The sequence below is a fragment of the Denticeps clupeoides genome, chromosome 6 (assembly GCF_900700375.1).
Source record: "Denticeps clupeoides chromosome 6, fDenClu1.1, whole genome shotgun sequence".
NCBI classification, from domain to species: domain Eukaryota; kingdom Metazoa; phylum Chordata; class Actinopteri; order Clupeiformes; family Denticipitidae; genus Denticeps; species Denticeps clupeoides.
In genome coordinates this window covers 11,652,226-11,676,412 of record NC_041712.1, presented here as the reverse complement: position 1 = coordinate 11,676,412, position 24,187 = coordinate 11,652,226, and the positions used below count along the sequence as shown (strand labels likewise).

Sequence of the window (24,187 nt, the reverse complement as noted above, 5' to 3'; positions counted from 1 at the left end):
TTAAATGAACCAAATAATAAGAGGCTTTATTCAATTCTGTGTCTTCCACTGAAAACCACAAATCATGGAGAAATGACAGCATCCTCCAGCACCATATCTTTACATTTACATTCCTAATTTCAAAGAGTTTTTAGAAACAGAATGTGGTTCCTGCACACCATCAGAACCAAAACATTTGTAGGTGTCAATAACAGTTCTAAAAAAATCTAATAGTAGGAGCAGGTTATGCTTTGTATCACTTATTAAAAAAAGTTTTCATTTTTTGTTAGTGTTATGGCTGGTCTGCTGTGAGGATTGGATGCTGAGCTAGAGCAGAGCTGGCCTGTAATTTCATATTTCAGCAAGTAGAGCAGCAAGCAGTCAATCTCTGGTCTAACAATGCCTAAGTCTAACCAAAAGCGCTGTATTGGTCATATGATGAAAAAAGTAATTCAAAAACATATGATACATTTTTTTTTTTGCAAGACATAACAGCAGTATGAGTCACAGCAACACATCAGAGGGCTTTTTTCCTCTTACAAAAGAAACTATGAAACAGACATTTGAATGCTATTGCTCACAAAGGCAATGTAGTGTGAATGGCTGTGTTTCATATATAAAAAAGTGGCTGTGTTGTGATTGGCTAAAGCGGGTTATCATCCTGTAAAGTAATTGGTCCATTGTCACTGACTTTCATCACTTTCTCCATCACATCTCATGGTCTTGTGTTGAGCTGAGGGGTTGTCTGTAATGTAAACAAAATGTTATGTACAAAATGTTATACAGAGCAATGATTAGTGTACATTTTTAGTATTACACATTTGATCTATAATCTGAATTACAATTACCAGAAATATCATTTTAAATTTCAGTTTATTTCCATGCAGTTCCAAAATATTTTGCTGTGTATTTTTCCTGAAATACTATCATGGACTGCATGATGGCTGAAAAATCACAACGAAATCTCCTGATGAGGGGATGAAAGAACCACCATTACGAAGCTAATGAGTCATAATCAAATGAGAGTGTCACAAGCACACAGAATTCTCCTGAATTCTTGCTTTTTTATAACGAGGAAAATGTTTGGTCCAGATGACATGATGACATGCATAATGTTTGCTGGCACCCTCCACTGACTAAATGTATTTGAAGGTAAAGTTGCAAGACTGGAGGGGAACGGAACATAAAGAGAGGAGCTGGGAAACTGAGCATAGCCTGAGCATGTGACACGTTGACAGGAGGGGGTTTATATCTAGAATGCAGAAGTAGGGTGCATGAGCGCTGTCATTCATCTCAGCAGGTTCCTCCCTATGCAAGTCCAGAAGCCATAGTTGAAACAACATTGATGAACATGCATGTCATATGTGCATGTCCCTATTATTGAGAAATAGGAAAGTATGGTCCTTAATTATCAACAAGGTGTTGGTTTTTTCATTCAACCTTATTGAAAAGTAATCCAGGTCATTATCATAATTCCTCAACACATTGACATCATACTTTTTCTTGGTCCTCCTGCACTCACCACAGATAGGTGTCCTCCCTTTGACTTCACTGCTCTCAGCTCTGCACCATAAGTAAAGTCAATCACTCCCACCTTTCCTCGTGCCACGGCAAACTTAATACTAGACATGGAAAGAAAGACAAAAAAAGGTTAACAAAAGTCTTTATTAACAAAAGTCTTTATTAACAGGTTTATGTTTGCCAAACATAGCAAGTTAATCACAAATCTATTCAACAAGGGATAATAAATAAATTTTTAAGACTCATAATAGCTTTCTTCATGCTCCTGTGAATCAAACAGGCTGCAGACATGCATGCTTGTGATGCACAGTGCAGCCATCAGACATTGCTTACATTTTACCAAATTGTGATTTAAAAAATTATAGTTTCATATCAGGTGGTTCTGAGCCATTGAATTTCATTAGCATTAAAATACCCCATAATGTATCATAAAGAAGCATAAAGTCCTGTTCAAGGTTTCCGTGTGCTATAATGCAGTAGCTTGATTGAAAACATGCTGGCATGTTTTAATGAGAGCCTCTGTTGTAGCTCTGAAGTAGTGTTGAGTTGCTCAGCACTGCTTGACCAACCTGTCTTCACTAACATTGACACTATGGATTTTGTCAGCCATGACAGCCAGTTTAGTCACAGTCTCGATCACATGATCACACTGCAACACCAGGTCCCCCTAGAGAGAAATTCAAAGGTCAAACTATGCAAACTGTGTTGGACCAGAATTTCTGCAGAAACTTGACTAAGACGTCCCTTACCTTCTGCTTTCTGTCTGCTGTAGGCACATGTAGAACAAAGAAGCCATCGCTAAGGCTACTCACAGAGATACCTGCTCATATAGAATAATGATATTGAGAACAATGAGTTCACATTTGTACACTTTATACTTAAACAAGCAACAATCGAAAGATCTAATGGACTAGATGATGCTAGATGATAGCTATATGTTATTTTGAAGGGGACCTGTCAGCACCCAATGTGTTCCACCTGCTGGTTCTGCTCATTCATAGGCCTAAAATGATCTATATTCTAAAAGTCCAATGAAGTACAGCAACAGAATTAAACCATTTTTTGTAACTGCAACTGCATTCTACTATGTGCAGTGTGACTACAAACAGATCCTAAAGCATGATCTTACCAAGTAGAGTGCTGTATTCAATTCGCTGCTTCACTTTAGACTCCTGGACCAGAACTGTTGCAGATGAAGTCAGCAAGAGCTGGCGAGGGCGTGGGCGAAAGCCATGCCGATCATACTTTGTGACTGCAATGCCATACTGAGGCAAAATCAAAACAAAGGGAAAAAAAAATCACTCCATTTTTTCCCATCAAGTGACTCAGTGACACATCGAAACTCAGCAGCACTTCCCTAAACACAGTACTAAATATGGCACACTTGTATTTTACCTAGAATGTTAGTATCATCGCCAGCCATTTATTACCACAGAAATATAAGAGAAGTGTGAAATATTGTGGGTTAAACCCTTGCCGGTAAAAAAGGATGATTAATGTCATTTTGTTCAACACCACTGATTGTGCCGGTAAAGGGTAATTTTAAGAATTCAGCCTGGTGTGACTGACAAATGTAACAATATTTTGAGAAAAGGTTCCATTGACACTGAATTCCTATAGGAATTTTAAAGTAGGACATGATATTTTGAGGAATGAGTTTGATGATGGTTGTAACCTGTTATCAAGGAATGGATGTCACTTAGAATAACAAAATCTGTTTAAGTAGAAAAAAATTCCCATGATTACAATACTAATAACATGCTTCTAATTGATATGGTAGATTCATAAAATAAAGATTTCCTGGTAAACAGTGGAGGAAATAATTATTTGACCCCTTGCTGATTTTGTTTGTCCAATGACAAAAAAATGAAAAGTCTCAGAACAGTGTCATTTTAATGGTAGGTTTATTTAAACAGTGACAGATAGCACATCAAAAGAAAAATTGAAAACATAACTTTAAATAAAAGATAGAGACTGATTTGCATTTCATTGAGTGAAATAAGCATTTGAACCCCTACCAACCATTAAGAGTTCTGGCTCCCACAGAGTGGTTAGGCACACCTACTCAACTAGTCACCTTCATTAATGACACCTGTCTTAACTTGTCACCTGTATAAAAGACACCTGTCCACAGAATCAATCAATCAGGCAGACTCCAAACTCTCCAACACGGGAAAGACCAAACAGCTGTCCAAGGATGTCAAAATTAAGTATTAAGACAAAGTATTAAGTCTTTTTTTGTTAGAGGGTTCAAATATTTATTTCACTCAATTTTCCTTTTGATGTGCTATCTGTCACTGTTAAAATAAAACTACCATTAAAATGATACTGTTCTGAGACTTTTCATTTCTTTGTCATTGGACAAACTTACAAAATCAGCGAGGGGTCAAATAATTATTTCCTCCACTGTATTTAAAACTCTAGTCCTGAAGGAAAACTCTGATACAGATGCAAGTTTCAGACATGTCCAGACACAGTGATGACAAAGTCACAACTGTATTTGGAATAAGTCATTAAAATTAACGTAAGTTGAGGCCGAGGGTTAAAAATGTCTTTTCAGAAACAGACACACAGCTGGGGGGCAGCCACCACAAAAAACCCACCTTCACTTTGTCATTGCCGAGGGTTTGAAGAACTTTCAGGTTGATTTCTTCCGGATCTGCATCAAAAAAATGTGAAATGTTCATATCACATGGAGTATTTGCTCGATAAGCCCCTCCTTCATGCGACTGACTGACTTACCCAGTCGAGTGCCGACAAACAGCTTGGGGACACTCAGAGGGTAGCTGTCTTTGACATTCTTAAAGATCTCACTGGCTACCACCTTGTGCTCCAGCTGCCAAAGCCATGGAAGACAAAATCAAAAGAGAAAAAAAATGAAAAAATGTAATACTAATTTAATTATTTAATACGGCCAAAAAGTAAAAAATTATTGGTTTGTTGTGATTAAATATTTTATAAGGACGTATGCAGGTAAACTGGCTTCATGTAAACACCTGATTTTTCCACTCTGGCTGGATCGTCCTGACGTATGCACGCACCATGTTCCTCATGCGGAGTCTGCGCAGGTGTTCGGACGCCTGTTTGAGGCGATAAGGATTAGTCCATAGACTTGTAGGTTCATGTAACTAGATGTAAGTAGATGTATGTATGTGCAGTTTTGAATATACTCGTATACAACCCTGTTAGTGTAGCTGGAGAATGTGTTACTACAAGGTACATGTAATGTTGATGGTGTGTAGGTGTGTGTGTGTGTTGTAGTGAATGTTTAAGTGTAAATTGGTTTGTGTGTGTGTGTGTATAAATAAGTACTAAACGGTGGTAGTAGCCTAGCGGGTAACAAACTCGCCTATGAACCAGAAGACCCAGCTTCAAATCCCATTTACTACCATTGTGTCCCTAAGCAAGACACTTAACACTTGCTCCAGGGGGTGACTGTCCCTGTAACTACTGATTGTAAGTCGCTGTGGATAAGGGCGTCTGATAAAAGCTGAAGATTACACATACCTTCTCATTTATGATTGATTTTTTACATTATAGAACAAAACTGAACAAACAAGACTATGAAAAACCGCACATTAAGTTCTGAAATAAACAAGTACCTCCATGAGGCTGGGTGGAGGCTTTGGCCAACTCTTGTCCAACACCTTTTTGGGCAGGTTTCTCTTTATTGTCATAAGGAAGGAGAAGCGCACATGATCCAGGAAGAAATTGTTGCTATGACAACGTGGCTCATGGCGGAGGATGAAGCCTTTAATAAAGCTGATAGAGAATAAAGGGAAGCAAAGAGTGATAATGGAATGCATGTTTTTAAAAGTAAAATAATATTCAAGTTAGCATAGGCCCTCACAGACACACACACCTGCGTATGGTATCAGATGCTTGTCTGCGGCGTCTGGCCTTCCTCCTTCCTTTAACTCCCCTCCACCAAGACTGAATTGTGATGACTAAAGAAAAGAAAAAGTACGAGTCTGCCTGCGTCCAGTGTCTTACTATATAAAGGGGGGGTGGTTAAATTTCATTACTTTATGAATAATTTGTTGGTCACTTTAAACACTTTGCTATGCCAGGCTGTGAAACGTAATCACCAGTGCCTTGTGTCCCTAAATGCCTGGTGTTTGTTGTCTTGCAGGAGTGATAAACTTGTTAACTGATGTATTGTGTGCTCATATCAGATTGGGTAGTTATCCCAGGATAACATTGGCCGGTGTGTTACCTGCACGTCTGATGCGGTGGTATTTGGCCCACTCTCTGTAGCCCCTCCAGGAGGTCTGCAGTATGGTGGCTGTAGATGGTGGGTCAAAAGGAAGAGTGTTCATATAAGTGAAAAAAGAACAAAACATTTCATGTCTACAGTGTTTGCTTTCATGGTAGATATAATAATCTTATTCTAATGATGTATTTCCTGATATTGGCATAATGTGTCAACGTGTCTGCATAAAATTAAACAAAAATAAAATGTCAAAAAAATTGAAAGATGCATGAACATTGGAACCCTCAATAGCTTTTACCCCCAAACCCAAAGACACTTATCTATGATATACTACAAAACAGTGGTAAAACTGAAAGTTCTATAAAAGTTTATAAAATCCATTTAATCTCATAATTACACAGTCTTGTTATTCTGAGATTAACAGAATATTGTTGATACAGTGAAATGTTGTCTCATGACCACTTAATAATTGATGCACCTCATTAAACTCTCAAGAATGACAAAAGGCCTCTCAGTGACAGCTCATTAACTTATTAAACTCCCTCGGCACAGCGACATGCTGGTTTAGTAGTGAACACAAGTAAGCAACGTAATATTTAGAAATACAACTTACCCACAGTGGGTCTTTGGGCCTCCAGAGCATCCTCTGTGATGAAAAGTGTTTTTGGGAAGCGGATGAAGATTTTAGACCTGCAGATATGCAGAAAAACACAACATAATCGGCTAATCATGAAAGAATTTTATTTTGTCCTTTCTTTCATCCACATCCGATACAGTATAATATCTCTCTTTTACTAACTTTGAGTATTTATAAAGATATAATGAAGAGTCAACCACATTCACACACCACAAATATAAGCAAGTAAATAAGGTAGATTGTAGCATTCATTACTGCTCTATTGTCTGGCTGATACTACAGGGAGTGCAGAATTATTAGGCAAATGAGTATTTTGTCCACATCATCCTCTTCATGCATGTTGTCTTACTCCAAGCTGTATAGGCTGGAAAGCCTACTACCAATTAAGCATATTAGGTGATGTGCATCTCTGTAATGAGAAGGGGTGTGGTCTAATGACGTCAACACCCTATATCAGGTGTGCATAATTATTAGGCAACTTCCTTTCCTTTGGCAAAATGGGTCAAAAGAAGGACTTGACAGGCTCAGAAAAGTAAAAAATAGTGAGATCTTGCAGAGGGATGCAGAACTCTTAAAATTGCAAAGCTTCTGAAGCGTGATCATCGAACAATCAAGCGTTTCATTCAAAATAGTAAACAGGGTCGCAAGAAGCGTGTGGAAAAACCAAGGCGCAAAATAACTGCCCATGAACTGAGAAAAGTCAAGCGTGCAGCTGCCAAGATGCCACTTGCCACCAGTTTGGCCATATTTTAGAGCTGCAACATCACTGGAGTGTCCAAAAGCACAAGGTGTGCAATACTCAGAGACATGGCCAAGGTAAGAAAGGCTAAAAGACGACCACCACTGAACAAGACACACAAGCTGAAACGTCAAGACTGGGCCAAGAAATATCTCAAGACTGATTTTTCTAAGGTTTTATGGACTGATGAAATGAGAGTGAGTCTTGATGGGCCAGATGGATGGACCCGTGGCTGGATTGGTAAAGGGCAGAGAGCTCCAGTCTGACTCAGACGCCAGCAAGGTGGCGGTGGAGTACTGGTTTGGGCTGGTATCATCAAAGATGAGCTTGTGGGGCCTTTTCGGGTTGAGGATGGAGTCAAGCTCAACTCCCAGTCCTACTGCCAGTTTCTGGTACAGGAAGAAGTCTGCATCCTTCAAGAAAAACATGATTTTCATGCAGGACAATGCTCCATCACACGCGACCACAGCGTGGCTGGCAAGAAAGGGTATAAAAGAAGAAAAACTAATGACATGGCCTCCTTGTTCACCTGATTTGAACCCCATTGAGAACCTGTGGTCCATCATCAAATGTGAGATTTACAAGGAGGGAAAACAGTACACCTCTCTGAACAGTGTCTGGGAGGCTGTGGTTGCTGCTGCACGCAATGTTGATGGTGAACAGATCAAAACACTGACAGAATCCATGAATGGCAGGCTTTTGAGTGTCCTTGCAAAGAAAGGTGGCTATATTGGTCGCTGATTTGTTTTTGTTTTGTTTTCGAATGTCAGAAATGTATATTTGTGAATGTGGAGATGTTATATTGGTTTCACTGGTAAAAATAAATCATTGAAATGGGTATATATTTGTTTTTTGTTAAGTTGCCTAATAATTATGCACAGTAATAGTCACCTGCACACACAGATATCCCCCTAAAATAGCTAAAAATAAAAACAAACTAAAAACTACTTCCAAAAACATTCAGCTTTGATATTAATGAGTTTTTTCTGGTTCATTGAGAACATGGTTGTTGTTCAATAATAAAATTATTCCTCAAAAATACAACTTTCCTAATAATTCTGCACTCCCTGTAGTTTGGTAAAGCACATAATATAAAAGCTCTCACTTTGATGGCATGGCACCGTCTGCTTAAATATGTTTCTGCAGTGCTTGCGTATGTTGCATATGCCAGAGACCGTTACCAGTTCCTTATTCCACGATTTTCCTCACCTTCCCAGTTTGTACTCCTCTGGTTTGTAGCCGAGGTGTTTCACCAGCGTGGCAACTCCATCAGACAGTTGGCCCTGCCAGCTTGGCCATGTTTCAGGACACAGAGATTTATACCTGCCAATCAGAGCATAAAAACAGGAGTGTACAGATGCAAGGCCTTTTAAATTCAATGCATTACATTACCGGACATTACAATCATTGGCTAAACATTTTTATGCAACATTTAGTGGCAGCCTGATGACAGGGGCACAGTCACTGTATTATTGTTTTTTATTGATTTTCACAAGAGAGGACTGAATACAAGGACATTTTGCTGGTGAAAAATGTAACTTTTGTCTAAGAGTTATGTTTAGTGTTAAGGGTAAAGTGGACAAAATGGTAGAAAGTGTATAGTCATGCGGAAAATAGAACTTAGCGTTACTAATGTTAGTGTTTATAGTGTAAGTAGGTAATGTTAGTAAAAGAATAAACAGATCCATCCAGGACACGCAGCTGGATGTAGCACAACGCACCTACATTTTCTGGGATGGACCCACTTATGCACAAAAACATACATACATGTACATGCACACACATACAGGAAATATGTATACATGTACAAGCAAATTCAGTTGTGCAAATTTATATTTGAACACTCCCACATATTTTGAACGTGTATTCCTCAAAATTCACAGCAGGGCACTGTAGAGTGTTCGCGGTATGCTCAGTGAGACGGTTCTCTCACTTCTGCTGTAGGCAGAAAACAGAGGAAAGCCCTGCAGTCTGAAGCTCTTTCGTACCCGACACAGCGCAGCAGGTGTTCCTGTACGTTCTTACCAGAAGTGCTACCCGTCTACTTCGTGAGTGGTCTGTTAGAGTCATGCCACTGATTTCCGCTAAGGTTTTTTGCATTCATGTAGAAAAACAATTTTTCCACTAAGACACCACTTCCTGTGTGAATGCAGGGTCAGTACAGGGATTTACAGTAAATGGACTACGGAGTGCGGAAAGAAAGAACAGAAACTTGCACGTGAGAAGGTGGGTCTTCCAGATTGCTGTTGTTTTGTTGTGTTTTTTTTTAGTGATCACACCATTTGCTTCACTTTCATGCAGTCGCGTTCATGATTTTGAACCCTTGTTTTTTTGGTTCAACGCGAACTTGTTTAGGCTCTAATGAATATTAATGTATGCATTTAAAAACTTTCAAAAACTGACCTCTGTAAGAACGCCTGGTAATGCCGTCGGTAAGCAAAACCGGCCCTCCTGACCCGCAGGCTCTCCAGAAGGCCCAAATATTTCACCTGGTGCCTCACCAGCACCTCATCGAAGCGGCCTGGGGGCATGTATGTGTGCGAGAGACAGGTACAGAGCAGGTAGTCATTATTTACTACTCGTGTAGGGAAGAGAAAGACAGTAACACATCACACAGCTCAGCAGCAGCAGCAGCTCGTGTGTCTGTGGTTGAATGAGGTTCGCTGACAGCGAGTCTTTTGCCTGATTCCACAGACGGCACTACTGCTCTTTGTGATTGCCTATATGCTGGCTGTCTGTGTGTGATGGTGAGTGTGTGTGTGTGCACCTGGTTGTTTGCCATCATTAGGTTTGATACAGCGCATGTATGACGGCTCCTTCGACATCAGAATCTCCATCAGCTTGGCCAGACTGAGTTTAAACTGAGTGGCAGCCTGATGACACAGAGGCACAGTCACTCCTGTGTAGATATGTTTTCAGAAGAGAGGACTGCACACAAGGATATTGTATCTGTGAATACAAGTGCGAGTGTCTTACAGTCTCTGGGCGTTTCTGGTCAGTTATCTCCTCCCTGTGAAAGCACTGACTCATGAGGCGGTTTGATGACTGGCACATGACCTTGAGACAAAAGCAGCATCATTACTGGCTATAAGCAGCTCATTATATATAATAAAGCTAATATAACTAATATTACAAATAATCTGCACATGTTCTCACTTGGTGTTGAGTTGTTGAGACTCATTAAACACATTAATAATACAGTGTGTGGGTTGTGCTCTCTCTCTCTCTCGCAACTCCCTCACCTTCTTAAGGTTTCTATACAGAAGATCGTTATTTTTATCCAAAAATCCTGAAAATGGAAACAGAAAGAGCTGAGGAGATTTCCTTATGTAAATATAACACTAAGGGCTGTTCCCTCAAGTAGATTCACATCTGCACAGGGTACAGTACAGAGTGTGATTTCCCCCCAAAAAAAACACAGAACAAGAAATACCAAGATGTAATATGTTTGTATGTATGGACGGATGGACTCACCATGGACGTTGTAATTGACTTCTCCTGCGTAATGCAGCAGTCTAAACTCCTCTCTCCCCACTGCCTTACGAATCTTCCCGTTGGCCAGCTTGTGTCTAAATATAACACCCAGTCAGATTAATTAAATGTTTTAGTGAGCCTACAGAACACTTCTAATGAAATGATTGCTTATATATGTTTTGTAAAGCTTCTAACCACCTGATGGTTACTGGGAGGATATTCTTGGCTTGTGGAGTACCCACATACAAAAGTGCAAAAATCCCAGCACTCCTCTCTCCTCTACCCTCCAACCATCAAAACCTCACACTACCACACAAGCTTCATTATTGTTTAACTTCTGTTATATATATACCTAATATTTACCTAATAAAGTGCCCAAGGTACAAGGAAGGGGCTTAAAATAAAATGTTTGGGTGAGAGAGACTGACGTGACAAAATGTGCATGTCCGCCAAGGCTGTCCTCCATTTTCTCCAAGAAGGTAAGGTCACTGGCATCTCCTGGTCTGAGACACTCTTCGTCCTAATCAAAGGAACAAGCAAAAGCAATTTTTTTTTTTTACAGATCATACGGACCCATCACAGCAAAGTGAAGAGGGACAATATAATGTATTAAGTAATAAGTAAGCAAAAGAAAAAAAGACCCTATACAAGGAACTGCACAGACAACAATAACTCCATTTGCAAAATCAGATCCAAGTTCATGATAAAGTTAATGCATGGTTGGAGTTCATGCATCCTCAGACGTCTATCAACTCTACATTCACACAGATACCCACCAGAATGGAGATGATGCCTTTGTGCTTCTCCTCAATGAGGTCACAGATGATCTTGTTGTTGAAATAATTCACCGGCTCCCACTGAGGCATACAAATGAGAACAAAATCTACAACATAATACATCCCATACACCCAAAGCAATTTACCATAAGCCCTTATTTCTAAGCATAAAAACTAGATCTGAGCCCTAACAGTGAACCACTTCCAGCATATTAATTTAAGACCATCCCTATGGATCTAGGTGGACTAGGTGGAGACAGAACGCACTGAGTTCAGGATTAAAAAACTTTCACTCCGTTATCCTGTGTTCCCTGATCACCGGTCCTTATCAGACCTCTAAACTACATTCACAACCCTATAGTTTCATCACACTCTGCCATTCTCTCTCACCGCAATGCCCTCAGCCTCGTACTCCTCCTGCTCACTCTTCAGCGTAAGCTCGATGAAAAGCTGCTGAAGTTTCTCGTTACAGTAGTTAATGCAAAACTGCTCAAAACTGAATAAAAAAGGGAATAGAGAGAAATACAACTCAACAATCTCAGGAGTACAGAACTGACAAATATTCTGAAGAAAAATTAGACATCACACACCTGTTGTGCTGAAAAACCTCAAAGCCATAGATGTCCAGAAGTCCAATAACAGAGGCGCTCTTGTCAGAATAGTACATATCATTCTGAAAATATATGTTAAATTAAGACACAGTATCAGAATTAAAGCATACTATATGTGCAAGACACTATTTTAACCACTAGATGGTGCTACAGTTACATTGACTATTAGATAGATAGACGCAAATATGAGATAAAATAATATACACTAGGAATCAAAGGTTTGGACGCACCTACTCTGCGGCAGTTATGGAGACTAAGATTGAGCCATTTTGAAGATTTTTTTTGTAGCAGGAGAAAGTGAAGTATATTTGCTTAATCTGTTTTTTTTCAGTCGCCTCTTTTTACCTTCATGGCTGCTTTGTAATAATCAAAAACCACGTCATGAGATGCTCATTAACATGAGTGAATGATTACAGTGAACAGCATAAACCTTCAGAACTGAAGGAAAACATCCCTGTTAAATTTAGCTTTGGAGAGACTCAAACGGTCAAATTTTGTTGTTTTTTACACAACCTCACATTTGTTATTTCATTGTCCTGTGTCTTCAGTTTTGTTCTGTAATGTAAAAAATATAATATAAAATATAACAAAAAATATGTGTGTTGTATATGAAATAATACAGCTACAGATATGAGGAAATGCAGTGGGTCCAAAAAGAAAATTGAGTGTAACAAATTACGTATAGGGCACATCACACTATGAGTTCAGAGACAAATGCAATTACCTTAAACGCCAGCGACTGGTTGATTTTCTCCACCAGCCAGGTGAACATGCGGCCATATACCGCTTTCGCCAGGGCATCACGAGCTGCCAGTGCCTGCTCTAGGTTCAGGGGACTGATCATCTGAAGAAAACCACAGACAACATACAGTCCCTGACAAAAGTCTTGTCACTTGTGTACAAATTGACCTGAAATGCCACTGAAATATATTTCTAATCAAGATATTTTTTTACAAGAAATGGCTCATTTTATTCCCAACAGCTTTTGTAATAACGTTTCAGTGCAAACTGAAACTGTCAAAAAGTATTGTAATATTCAAAGCTTAGTAAAGCCCATTGCGTCAAGTATAGAGGATAAAAGATTTGAAGAGACTGGAGACGTTTTTGACAAGCCCAGGTCAGGCAGACCCCACAAGAAAACTGCTCAAGAGGACCGTTTGTTGGCTCGAAAATCCAAGGTCAGCCCATGTTCCACTGCAGAAGAGCTCCACCTGGTCAAGCAGAACAGTTTGTCGGATTCTGTCTCGAAATGGCCTACATGGTCAAATCAGTGCCCAGAAGCCAGCACTAAAGCACAAAAGACAAATAAAAAACCGTGTGGCATTTGCCAAGGCCCACAGCCTGCTAAAAGCATGGACGCTGGAAAAGTGGCAGAAGGTGGATTTTTCAGATTAATCTTCTGTTGAAGTACACCACAGTTGCCGCAAATATTGCAGGAGACCTACTGGAGCCTGCGTGGATTCACCCAGAAAACAGTGATGTTTGGTGGTGGAAAAATCATGGTCTGGGGTTACATGTAGTATGGGGGGTGTGCAAGAGATCTCCACAGTGGAAGGCAACATCAATCAATAGTCTGAAATTCCAAGAAAGCTTCAGATTTATATTCTAACTTTTATATTCCCAACCATAAAAGAGACCAAATTCTGCAGCAGGATTGTGCTCCATCACATACTTTCATCTCCACATCAAAGTTCCTCAAGGCGAAGAAGAGCAAGATGCTCCAGGATTGGCCAGACCAGTCACCAGACATGAACATCATTGAGCATGTGTGGGGTAGGATGAAAGAGGAAGCATGGAAGACGAAACCAAAGAATATTGATGAACTCTGGAAGTCATGCAAGACTGCTTTCTTTGCTATTCCTGATGACTTCATCAATAAATTGTGTGAATCCTTGCCAATTGTATGAATGCCATCCTTCAAGCTCATGGAAGTCATACAAGATATTAAATTTGGATCTCACTGCACCATTCTACTTAATTTGCTGGCATATTTTTATATTTGCAGTAAATTTGTTCAATTTCTGTATAGGCGACAAAACTTTTGTTTTGCCAAAATTTGACCTTTCTGTCTCGATTAAATGATAAATCTTTTTTTCAGTGAAAATAACTCATTTCAATGCATTAAACTTCATTTGGTAGGTTTTAGCTTTTCATATGAGCTATTTCTAACACCAATTGATTAATTAAAAGTCAGGTTAATAGCAGTGAATAAACACAATCTTATGGTTTCTGTTGATATTGTCAAGAACAGGTATGATAGCCCACTCAGTGAGTGTCTTTCAAGCTGTAATATCAAAAAGCCTGGGCCAAGGCATTAGGTGGGCAGAGGGAATGTGAGCAGAGGGGAGCACACCATACCTCCTCGCCTTTGGCAGTGATTTTCCTGTGTGTTAGCGCTTGACTCAGCTCGGCCCCATCCACTCCCAGCAACTGTCAAAACAACACAGCGTGTTATTCACACACAGAGTGTGTGTCTGGCTTAGCTTTGCTTGCATTAAGATTCCTGATTTAAATACAAATACAGAGAAGCGAGACTCACACTGGCTGCAGATTTGAGCTGCGCATCCGATGTGATGTGAGTCTCTCCGAACTCATCTTCCCCAAACTGTGTGTTCCCCATGTGCAGAACACTGGCAACAGTTTCCAGCAGCTCCTAATCAGAGAGATATTAGATATTGGTAAGAGCACTTTTAGGCATGCTCCAATGTGTGTGTGTGTGTGTGTGTGTGTGTGTGTGTGTGTGTGTGTGTGTTTGACTAACTGTTATTTCCTCTTCACTAAAGCCAACCACAGTCAGAGCTTTTCTCACAACCTTCCAGTCGTTACGATCATTCACAGAGCTCACCCTCACACAGTTCCCCTGTGAGCAGAGATGTATGCACACACATATGCACAGACACAGATAAAACAAATACAAACACAATTAATCCTTAATCAATTTGCCAATAGGACAAAACACACACACAAGAAAACTCTTAATCCTTAATAATCTGTAATTATTTCCCACAGAACACATACACGTGCATGCATCAGGTAGTAACAAATGTACACACACTCTCGTACACACACTCGTCATTAATTACTGGTGTGCTGTGAGCTTCTGACATCTCCTGAAAGCGTGGAACAACAATGAACATAATCCATAACAGTCTTCAATTCTTGCACACACATACATAATCATACACATACACACATATACTACACACACCTTAAACAGATAGTGATAGTGCTGGGCGTTCCTCTCCAGTGCCAATCTCTTCAGCAAGTGCTCCTCCCCTCCTTCCAGCAACTGGTAGAAGATGTGGAAGTTTCTCTCCCCATGGTTCTGGTGCACAACCCGAGACTTCTCCAGCAAGTAGTTCAGGATATGGCCCCCGATTGGAGCACCCTGAAGAGACGGAGCTCAAGATTAGGATGACAAGTACAGCAACAGTTCAAGTGAGGTCTTTTCTGTCCAGATTATGCAGACGATACGCAGAGAGAAGCCCAGATTGCAAATTACATTACTGCAGCAAATCTTTCTGTATGTTCGTTTAGTGAACACCAAAAACCCACAGCCCAATTACAATATTATAATACTTTGGCTCATTGTCCAAAATTATATATAATAAAATTGTAATATATTAAATTTATTGTTAGCTCCCATTTCTAAATACATTGGTAACCCATATGCATCATTGTTTCATGTGTTGTTTGGAAAAGGTTATAGTAAAGTCAAACAATGTCATGGAATATTGCTGCAGCACAACACTAGATGGGGTTATTTAAATAGTAGGCTTTGTTAAAAGTTTACCTCATAATCAAACTGGATGTCCATGTATTTGCCAAAGCGACTGGAATTGTCGTTACGTAGCGTTTTGGCATTTCCAAAGGCCTGTGTATAAAGATGAAATTCAGACATTCAGCACATCCCGATATCATAAAGAATGCATACAAGCTGGGAGGGGGGGCACCATATGCTAACTTGCAGTAGCCGAGGTGGATGAAGAGGCTACTGCAACCCAACATTACAGGCTGTGCCAGAGGTGACAAGTGTCCCTGACACTAACACTTACTTGTGCAGTGCATAGTGCCTTTAAAATACAAGTCAGAGTACAAGACTGAGAGTGTTGAGTCTGTTTATAAACCCAGCAAGAAAACGTGCGAACAAGAAAAGGAGGACAGGGCGCTAGTTTAGCTGACGGACGCCTTGTTCATGCCCTCTGATGTGAGGCCGAGTCCGTTGCTAATGTTCTGCAGTGCCCCAATAAAACGTGCACAGCCTTGAACAGTCACTACCACCTCCTCGTGTGGGTGGGTGGTGTGGTGATTGTTTCTGAAATTATTTCTGAATGTTGAGTTCCTTTCACTATCCACTTATTCATCAAAGATGCTTTTATAAAGCAGCTGACAGAGTGCTTTCTTGCTTCAAATGAAACAAGTAGTAATACATTAAGAGTTGTGTTTCTAACAAATGTGTCCTTTTCACTCCCTTGACCTGATGAAAATGCTGTTTAATATTCCCAACAGGGGTCACAAGCGAACAAAGAGACCATTGGATATCAAGTACAAGAAACAATATTTTTACAGATGTTCTTAAGATCTTTTTCCAATAATTTCATGTGCTTGCTGGACAGATCAGAAGGTGTTATACTTCACATTCATTTTATGAATTTTATTTAGATGCCTGAGATGCCTAATTTCTTTCATTTCTGTGAGCAATCCTCTCCAAAGTGCTGGAATTTTTTAAAACTCTTTTTCAATTTGTGCCTGCCATTTTTAATGTACCTCCAGCACTGGTGTGGACTGAAGGAGCTTCTCCTTGATGGAGGCGCTGTTCTCCCGAACAGGGCAAGTGGCGGAGTAGTACAGCAGGATCTTTTTGGAAGCCTCTGTCTTTCCCGCTCCACTTTCTCCCGAGATCAGGATGCATTGGTCTCTGCGCTCTGTCCGCAATGCCCGATAGGTGTTATCTGCTAGGGCAAAACTAAGGCACAGGAAAAACTTACAAAAATACAACAAGGCAAGACATTTTTGACAATTTAACAGTAAAACAGGCATCAGGCATCATGATGTAGAACTAACAGGGAAATCAGAACAGCGGTCTGTCCTATAAAAGATCTCATACTGGCCTCTCGCAGGCATAGTAAGCTTTTATTTCATGATAAGCCCTGTAAGTGTATTGGAGTAATAGTGGTTCGTAAATGAAGCTTCTCAGTTACATGCAAGGATGTGAAAGAAGGCTTTCAGCAATGATCCACCCACAGCAGCAGATGTTTTGTAGAGACTCAGGAAAAGGCTGTTTGAACCCTGATGCAGAGGAAGAGCTCTGGGCAGAAGGCAGCTAGACACAGGCCGTGGACAGCTTGGAGCCCACTCAGGAAGCTCTGGCAGAGAACACCAGGGGTGGGAAAGGGGTGTTTGTCCTCACTGCTCTGGGATCTCCAGGAAATATGACTCATGTTGCGTGAATGGGCGGAATGCACTCCGGGATTCCCATGCACAAATATGTTCACAGACTTACATACACACACATTTATATAAAAACTCACATATGAGGGGATATCTCGTAAAAGTTGACCCCTCGGTATCGTTCCATTTGCGGCTTGGAGTAAATCTCCAACTCCTTATATGGATTCATTGACACCAACACCGAGCCAATGTAAGTCTGAAACACACACGAGTAAACCGAGCAGCATACACAGCAAGGTTAGGAAGAACAACAGTTTTTTTTTGGAAATGTTCTTTCTCATCTTCTTTAAATAGAGGTTAGTTTTCAACTGGTGACACAATATTGTGCCATTAATCAGAAGATTGTTTCTTTTTGACTGTTGTTCATGAATGTTCATGATAATTCCATTCATCCAAACATCTATTAACACTGTTGAAAGAGAGTGTGTGTGTGTGTGTGTGTGTGTGTGTGTGTGTGTGTGAGTTTCTCACATAGATGAGGTTCTCACGGAAACGGCGACGCAGGTTCTCGATGAACGCTGCCTCACTGGTGTAGTTCTCCAGTAGCAGGAAGTCCTGTACCCCCACCCTATCCCTTGCAGTCAGTGCACTCTCCATGACCAACCTCACAGCACCCTCCACCTCCACCTCCTAGGCAGAAATGGAGAAAGCAAAGTAAGAGTAGGTGCAGAGGGAGGGAAGAAGAGAACAGAAGACAGCAGAATGTTCCGTGTTCTCGTTGCATCTTGTTTATAGGCTTGTAAGACCGTCTTAATGCAGACACACTGCACAAAACAATACAAATATATATATATATATATATATATACACACACACACACACACACACACACACACACATACATACATACATATATATATGTATGTATGTATGTGTGTATGTATGTATATAAAATATATATACATACATACATTTTTTTATTTATATATATATATAAAAAAATAATTTTTCTTCGTCTAGCACTTAACAATCTCCGGGCATGCTCTTTGCTGACAAGTTAGGCCCTATCAGGGATCTTAGTTTTTGTAAACTCAAAATCTATAGAAATCGAACGAGAATTGCTGGTGTCTTCCTCCTGTAAGTCGCTTTGGATAAAAGCGTCTGCAAAATAAAGTAAAGTAAAGTAAAGGTAATAAAATAAATAAAGTGAAGTGATTGTCACATGTGATACAAAGCAGCACAGCACACGGTGCACACAGTGAAATTTGTCCTCTGCATTTAACCCATCACCCTGAGTGAGCAGTGGGCAGCCAAGACAAGCGCCCGGGGAGCAGTGTGTGGGGACGGTGCTTTGCTCAGTGGCACCTCAGTGGCACCTTGGCGGATCGGGATTCGAACCGGCAACCTTCTGATTACGGGGCCGCTTCCTTAACCGCTAGGCCACCACTGCCCCATACGCTAATACGCTGAACACTCCTTTCATAAGCCGAACCTCCTGCCTCTCCACTCCACAGAGCACGTTATCACACACAGAGGTGCATGTATTCATCACACACACACACACACACACACACACACTGTCACTGGTGTGTGTGTACATGTATACATCCTTATCACACGCACGCATGCATGGAGGGGCACGTGCATACAGTCTAGACTGTCTGTGTATATATAAACTCGATAAACTCGGAGACAGACACATAATAAACTACAGCTTCACCACAAACACACAGCAACAAAGTACAGAGTCAACTTTCAGTCTCTATTACCAAACATATTATTTAACCATATATCAAATGTTATACTACACTCCCACGTGTAAAATCAGCTTTGGGCACCAATAAGAGTAACACTGGGCTTTCCTGCAGACCGATGCTTGTTAAGATCGTTACGGGGGTTATATGGCAAAGAAAAAAAAAAAAGAACAACAGTGGACCCAAGCCAAGGGAAGATCATATCACACAAAACACACACACACAAACAAACAGATTCAATAAACCAATATAGAACTGCACATTTACACACTCATGTACTCATAACATACAAAAAAACCCACTCAACAAACAGATATACAACCATCCGGTACTGGAACGCTAATCCCCAAATGTGCACGCACACCACAATCTTGCACACTCCATAAACACGCCCCATCCATGTTGTTTGCAACCCCCACCCAATCTGAGAATCCCATTAGGGCATTGTTCAACCTCAGGTTTCTGCAGGTGGCCTTCCTGTCCCCACATTCACAAATAAACACACACAAGTTCACAGAAACCCACAGGCCTTCCTTAACAGCTCAGGCACAATCAGATCTTCCGATGCACAACGGATGGGGTTAATAGTTGTTATTCTGAAGGCAGGATACAAGAGCGTGCTTTAGAAGTTCCACCTCTGCAAATAAATATCACCCCCTGAGTGCCAACAGAGAATACAATACTCCCTCGCTCTCTCTCCTTTCACACAAACACACACGCACAGAGACACTCGATCATGTGTTAGAAAACATCTGTGGACCCAAAGATTTCACCTTAAATATACTAGAAGGAGGCATCTTACAATCTCTCTGAAACATTCCAATCTGGTTTCTGTTCACTGCAATGTACTGAGACTGCAGTCCTCAGGGTTGACCTTCTGCCAGCAAACACAGAGGCTACCTGTTTAATTCTTCCACTTGATAGAAGTTCTGCTTGTGACAACACATCATTTCACATTGTATAATATGGTATTATTGATACCGTAATTTCCTGTATTGCTCATGTTTCTCTCATAGGCAACGATTTATGAGCAATAATACAGTCAAATCATACATTGCCCAAGTTCCGCAAGGCCTGTCTATGCAGTTCCCAGACTGCATTATTTATATGTTAAGCAGATGATACACCAGATCTACACCAGAGCACCCTCCTGCACTTCACTAACGCCTCCATCTCTGGTTAAACATTAAACTTTATGATGACAGAACAGATGCATTTTTAATCCATCCTAGTACCCTGTCTGCAATTTACTCAACTTTTATCAGCTGTGATGATGATGTCATGCACAAGTAGCTCTGTAATATTATAATAGCAAACACTTAAACATGTATTATACTGGCCATCAATATATTATTTCTCTAATCAGTCATCTGCTCTTCATTCATTCTCTCTTGCCTTTCTAACACCCCTTTGCAAAGACAAACTGAAACTCAGTCCATGTACTCCCCCAAGGTGAAATACCTTCCCCTGTACCACACTGACATATTCATCTAATTAGCATATTTCCCAGGGGGCCTCAGGGGTTAAGACAGATGTGGCGAAACAGGTGCAGTGGAAGAGCGCTTTTCAAGCCAAAGCTTCAGCCTCTGGGGTGTGGCTGATCAGGCCTCACAAAGGGGAACGCCAGAGGGTTCAATTTTCCATTAATATCCTTTTAATAGTGTGCCTCTGATTCCTTCATGACTCTGCAGAATGGTAGGACAAGTCCATGCAGGAATAAGTATATCTGTAGTATGCATTGTACAGTTGGATCCACTACGATGCATGTCCTCATGGAAAGAATATTTACTTTCTGCATTTTAAAGAATCATTGCGGGTGATTGCATAACAGATTGATGTTATTATGGAACAAACAGCTGGTACAAATGACATATTTTTTTCAAATGGAAATAAATAGAGAAAGCAGCATTAGTTGAGACAAACATATTATTTAGGAGCCAATCATAGCTAATGTCCCTTGAGGAACTATCTCAACTGTACATATTTCAGCAAAAGACTTAAAACATAAAGTGAAAGTGAAGTGATTGTCACACGTGATACCCAGCAGCACAGCAAACAGTGCACACAGTGAAATTTGTCCTCTGCATTTAACCCATCACCCTGAGTGAGCAGTGGGCAGCCATGACAGGAGCCCGGGGAGCAGTGTGTGGGGACGGTGCTTTGCTCAGTGGCACCTCAGTGGTACCTTGGCAGATCGGGATTCAAACCAGCAACCTTCTGATTACAGGGCCGCTTCCTTAACCGCTAGGCCACCACTGCCCCTAAAGCATGCTACATTAACATTTAAGGTATTAAGCAGACACCATTAAAGTCCAGTGCCCCTGGAGGGTTAAGTGGAGGGTTAAGTGTCTTGCTCAGGGTCACAATGGTAGTAAGTGGGGTTTGAACCTGTGACTTTGTGGTCTTCTTCATAGGCGAGTGTCTTACCCACTAGGCTACTGGCAATCCACGTTCATTCCACAACAGAAAATATTACCATTATTATAACAATACTAATACTAACAAATCCTGCATAGTCAAGGTGCATATGCATAAGTGGTTCATGCATGTGCCTAACTCTTATTACAACATTCAGACAGAAACGGCAGGCAAGACATAGACACAGTTGGCTCAAAAAATGTTGTCACAAGGTGCAGCTGTTGTTATGCTCATAGTCATGAGTTTTCAGGCTTTCAAAGAACAGTGTGTGTTAATGAACTAAATTAAATTTTGTAGATTTTGTAAACTGTACTAAGCATGCAGTCAGTCTCTCAGTGCCATTATGCATATTTGAAATTCTAAAAATCTTAATTTGCCGTTGAGCTTTCAGTAGTGCAGCTTTCCTATTCTGCTTGATTTGCAATAGTACTGTTGCAACTGGCATACATGTTTGGGATAACTGCTCTGTTGAAAGGGGTCGGTAAGATCTCATGTACACACCAACATTGGCATTCAAATCCTGATTTTTTACAATTGAATGAAGTTCACCACTTCATTCCAGGTCTTTTCAACCTAATTTCAGTTCACCTTAATCAAAAATTCTAATTAAACAACAAACTCACTCACTTTCAATAACCGCTTATTCATACAGTCGTGGCAGACGGAGCCCATCCCGGAACATTGAGCTCTGCAAGCCCAAGACAGGATGTACATAAGTCAGTATTTCCCATAGTGTGCAGCAGATGGTTAAAATAAACCAGAGAACCCGGAGGAAACTTGCACCAACACAGGGAGAGCATGCAAACTCCACACACAAGGTCCAAATCAGGAGTCAGACTCACAACCTTGGAGGTGTTTGGCCACACACGCCACTGACTGCCAACAACAAACTTATGAGTCATAAAATAACTAAAACTAGATTTTTGCTACTAGATGGCTGATAAAGACCTGTTCTGACCATCTGTTCTGAAAAAGATCTACGAACACAGTGAGCACCGTGGTGTTTAGCTGAGACTCAGAAGCACTGTATAGTTTTAAGGCTTTATCACCATTAAGCAGTAGCCACTGGCCACTGGTTGTCTACAAACACAAGAGTCTTAATAATGTCTGCTTGACTGTTGATCGTCGGTTAATGCAGCAATCTATTAGTACTCAAAATGTTGAATGAGTCTCTCAGACACTGAGAATCCAAGACGGTTGCTGCCATAGCTAGTGGCTGAAAACCGTAGTAACATACTACTAGCGCTTATGTCATTAGATCAGCCTCTAAGAACGTTTCTGTGAACATGTTGCCATGCATTGCTTTGTTGTGGATGTTGTTATGACTTGGTATGGCCATGATTTTCCAACTTGTACTGAAATACAAATCACCTCAGGCATGATGTCATTCCCCACAGACTCATCTTACAAGGCAAATGGAATTAGCAGTGTATTGTAGCTCTATAGCATGAAAGTCACAGGTAATGTAGTTCTGAAACAACATGTGACATTTTTGAGAAGAGAAGATAATGTAGTGTTTAGCTAATGAGAGGGAAATACAGCTTTTACATTGTAGGTTACAATAGTTATCTAGTTACCCCATACTTACCCAGTAGTTTCAACAGGGACACTCCCCCTCTAGCTACTCAGGGTTAAGTGCCTTGCATCGTTATGGTCATCTGGTTCATAAGTGAGTGTGTTATCCACTAGGCTACTACCCAGTGCTCGAGTTGAGGGGGATGTCACCCCCCTGAAATACCAACAGTCAAAAGCAGTCAAGGAATGTATAAGTATAGGAAAATGATGACGGAATCACGAAATCCAACAAATAAAATGGAATCTGTTGTGTTTCTGGCTTCTGAAGCCCAGTACACATGTTTCCGTGATGTTCGGACACACCAACACAATGAAAACGCGTGGTCAGCTACGGTGAAAAGGCTGTCAGTGTCGAATCCAGACCACTTGCACGATCAGTTACATGCAAACTCGCACTTTGTTGAAGAGTGATTAAATATGATTTGTCATATTGCCTTTGTTTTTTTTCACATCTACTTCATAATCACAGTTTTTAGGTAAATAAATACGCTTATAACGAAAAACATGGAATTCAAAAGAAAATAACTAAAGTCAGGAAAAAATAAGCAGAGCCTATTAGGCAGTAGCAGTAATAGAAATGATACATACATTTGCTGAGAGGCCACTGTGGCACACCTTCCCCTTCAACTATGGCAAGCCAACAGGGCCAATAAATGGCAAGTTCACGACACGTTTTTGAAGAGTTTGTAGGCTGTAGAGTGCAGCACACACACCGGGATTTCAGTGAAAATTCTAAACTTACACATAACATCCAAACTATACATGTTGCTTTAGGGTAGTAGAATATATTAATTATGTTTTTGCAAAAACAACAATAAAAAGGGTACACCGTTGGTCTCCCACAATGTGAGGGTCATCAGCACAAAATATGTCCAAGAAAGAATAAAATTCCTTTGTTTTTACAATTCAGCTACTGCTAGTACCGCCTTCAGGTTTGTAGGACCTGGAAGTCAGAGTTTAGAGAATTGTGGGTAATAGAGTCCCTAGAACCCCCAAGATAAAGCTTTTCTGTGGGATTTGGCAGAGGGCCGTCAGCCCGCTAAGTTTAAACAAAGCCTGCCGCTCCTTATAAGGTCGCCGTCTCAGCTCTGAACCCCAA

At 40.6% G+C, this 24,187-nt stretch overlaps 1 protein-coding gene across 3 annotated transcripts in view; it reads right to left on the bottom strand.

The window, feature by feature from the left end:
- The window catches only part of LOC114792620 (unconventional myosin-Ic-like), a 30,740-nt gene continuing 6,553 nt past the window's right edge, over positions 1–24,187 (bottom strand). For all 3 annotated transcript variants that reach the window (XM_028983934.1, XM_028983932.1, XM_028983931.1), the window contains exons 2-32: positions 17,873–18,031; positions 17,482–17,597; positions 16,718–16,916; positions 15,744–15,824; positions 15,159–15,338; positions 14,712–14,810; positions 14,490–14,603; positions 14,309–14,380; positions 12,675–12,794; positions 11,930–12,012; positions 11,730–11,835; positions 11,340–11,420; positions 10,992–11,083; positions 10,564–10,658; positions 10,332–10,378; positions 10,066–10,146; positions 9,857–9,962; positions 9,493–9,610; positions 8,299–8,412; positions 6,327–6,403; positions 5,717–5,785; positions 5,363–5,447; positions 5,103–5,262; positions 4,497–4,580; positions 4,243–4,336; positions 4,104–4,159; positions 2,630–2,765; positions 2,250–2,320; positions 2,070–2,167; positions 1,502–1,601; positions 1–724 (exon numbers count right to left, since the gene is read on the bottom strand). In XM_028983934.1, the coding sequence (XP_028839767.1) occupies positions 695–724; positions 1,502–1,601; positions 2,070–2,167; positions 2,250–2,320; positions 2,630–2,765; positions 4,104–4,159; positions 4,243–4,336; positions 4,497–4,580; positions 5,103–5,262; positions 5,363–5,447; positions 5,717–5,785; positions 6,327–6,403; positions 8,299–8,412; positions 9,493–9,610; positions 9,857–9,962; positions 10,066–10,146; positions 10,332–10,378; positions 10,564–10,658; positions 10,992–11,083; positions 11,340–11,420; positions 11,730–11,835; positions 11,930–12,012; positions 12,675–12,794; positions 14,309–14,380; positions 14,490–14,603; positions 14,712–14,810; positions 15,159–15,338; positions 15,744–15,824; positions 16,718–16,916; positions 17,482–17,597; positions 17,873–17,998 (3,090 nt within the window). In that variant the 5' untranslated portion in view covers positions 17,999–18,031 and the 3' untranslated portion in view covers positions 1–694. The remainder of the gene's footprint in view (positions 725–1,501; positions 1,602–2,069; positions 2,168–2,249; positions 2,321–2,629; positions 2,766–4,103; positions 4,160–4,242; positions 4,337–4,496; positions 4,581–5,102; positions 5,263–5,362; positions 5,448–5,716; positions 5,786–6,326; positions 6,404–8,298; positions 8,413–9,492; positions 9,611–9,856; positions 9,963–10,065; positions 10,147–10,331; positions 10,379–10,563; positions 10,659–10,991; positions 11,084–11,339; positions 11,421–11,729; positions 11,836–11,929; positions 12,013–12,674; positions 12,795–14,308; positions 14,381–14,489; positions 14,604–14,711; positions 14,811–15,158; positions 15,339–15,743; positions 15,825–16,717; positions 16,917–17,481; positions 17,598–17,872; positions 18,032–24,187) is intronic.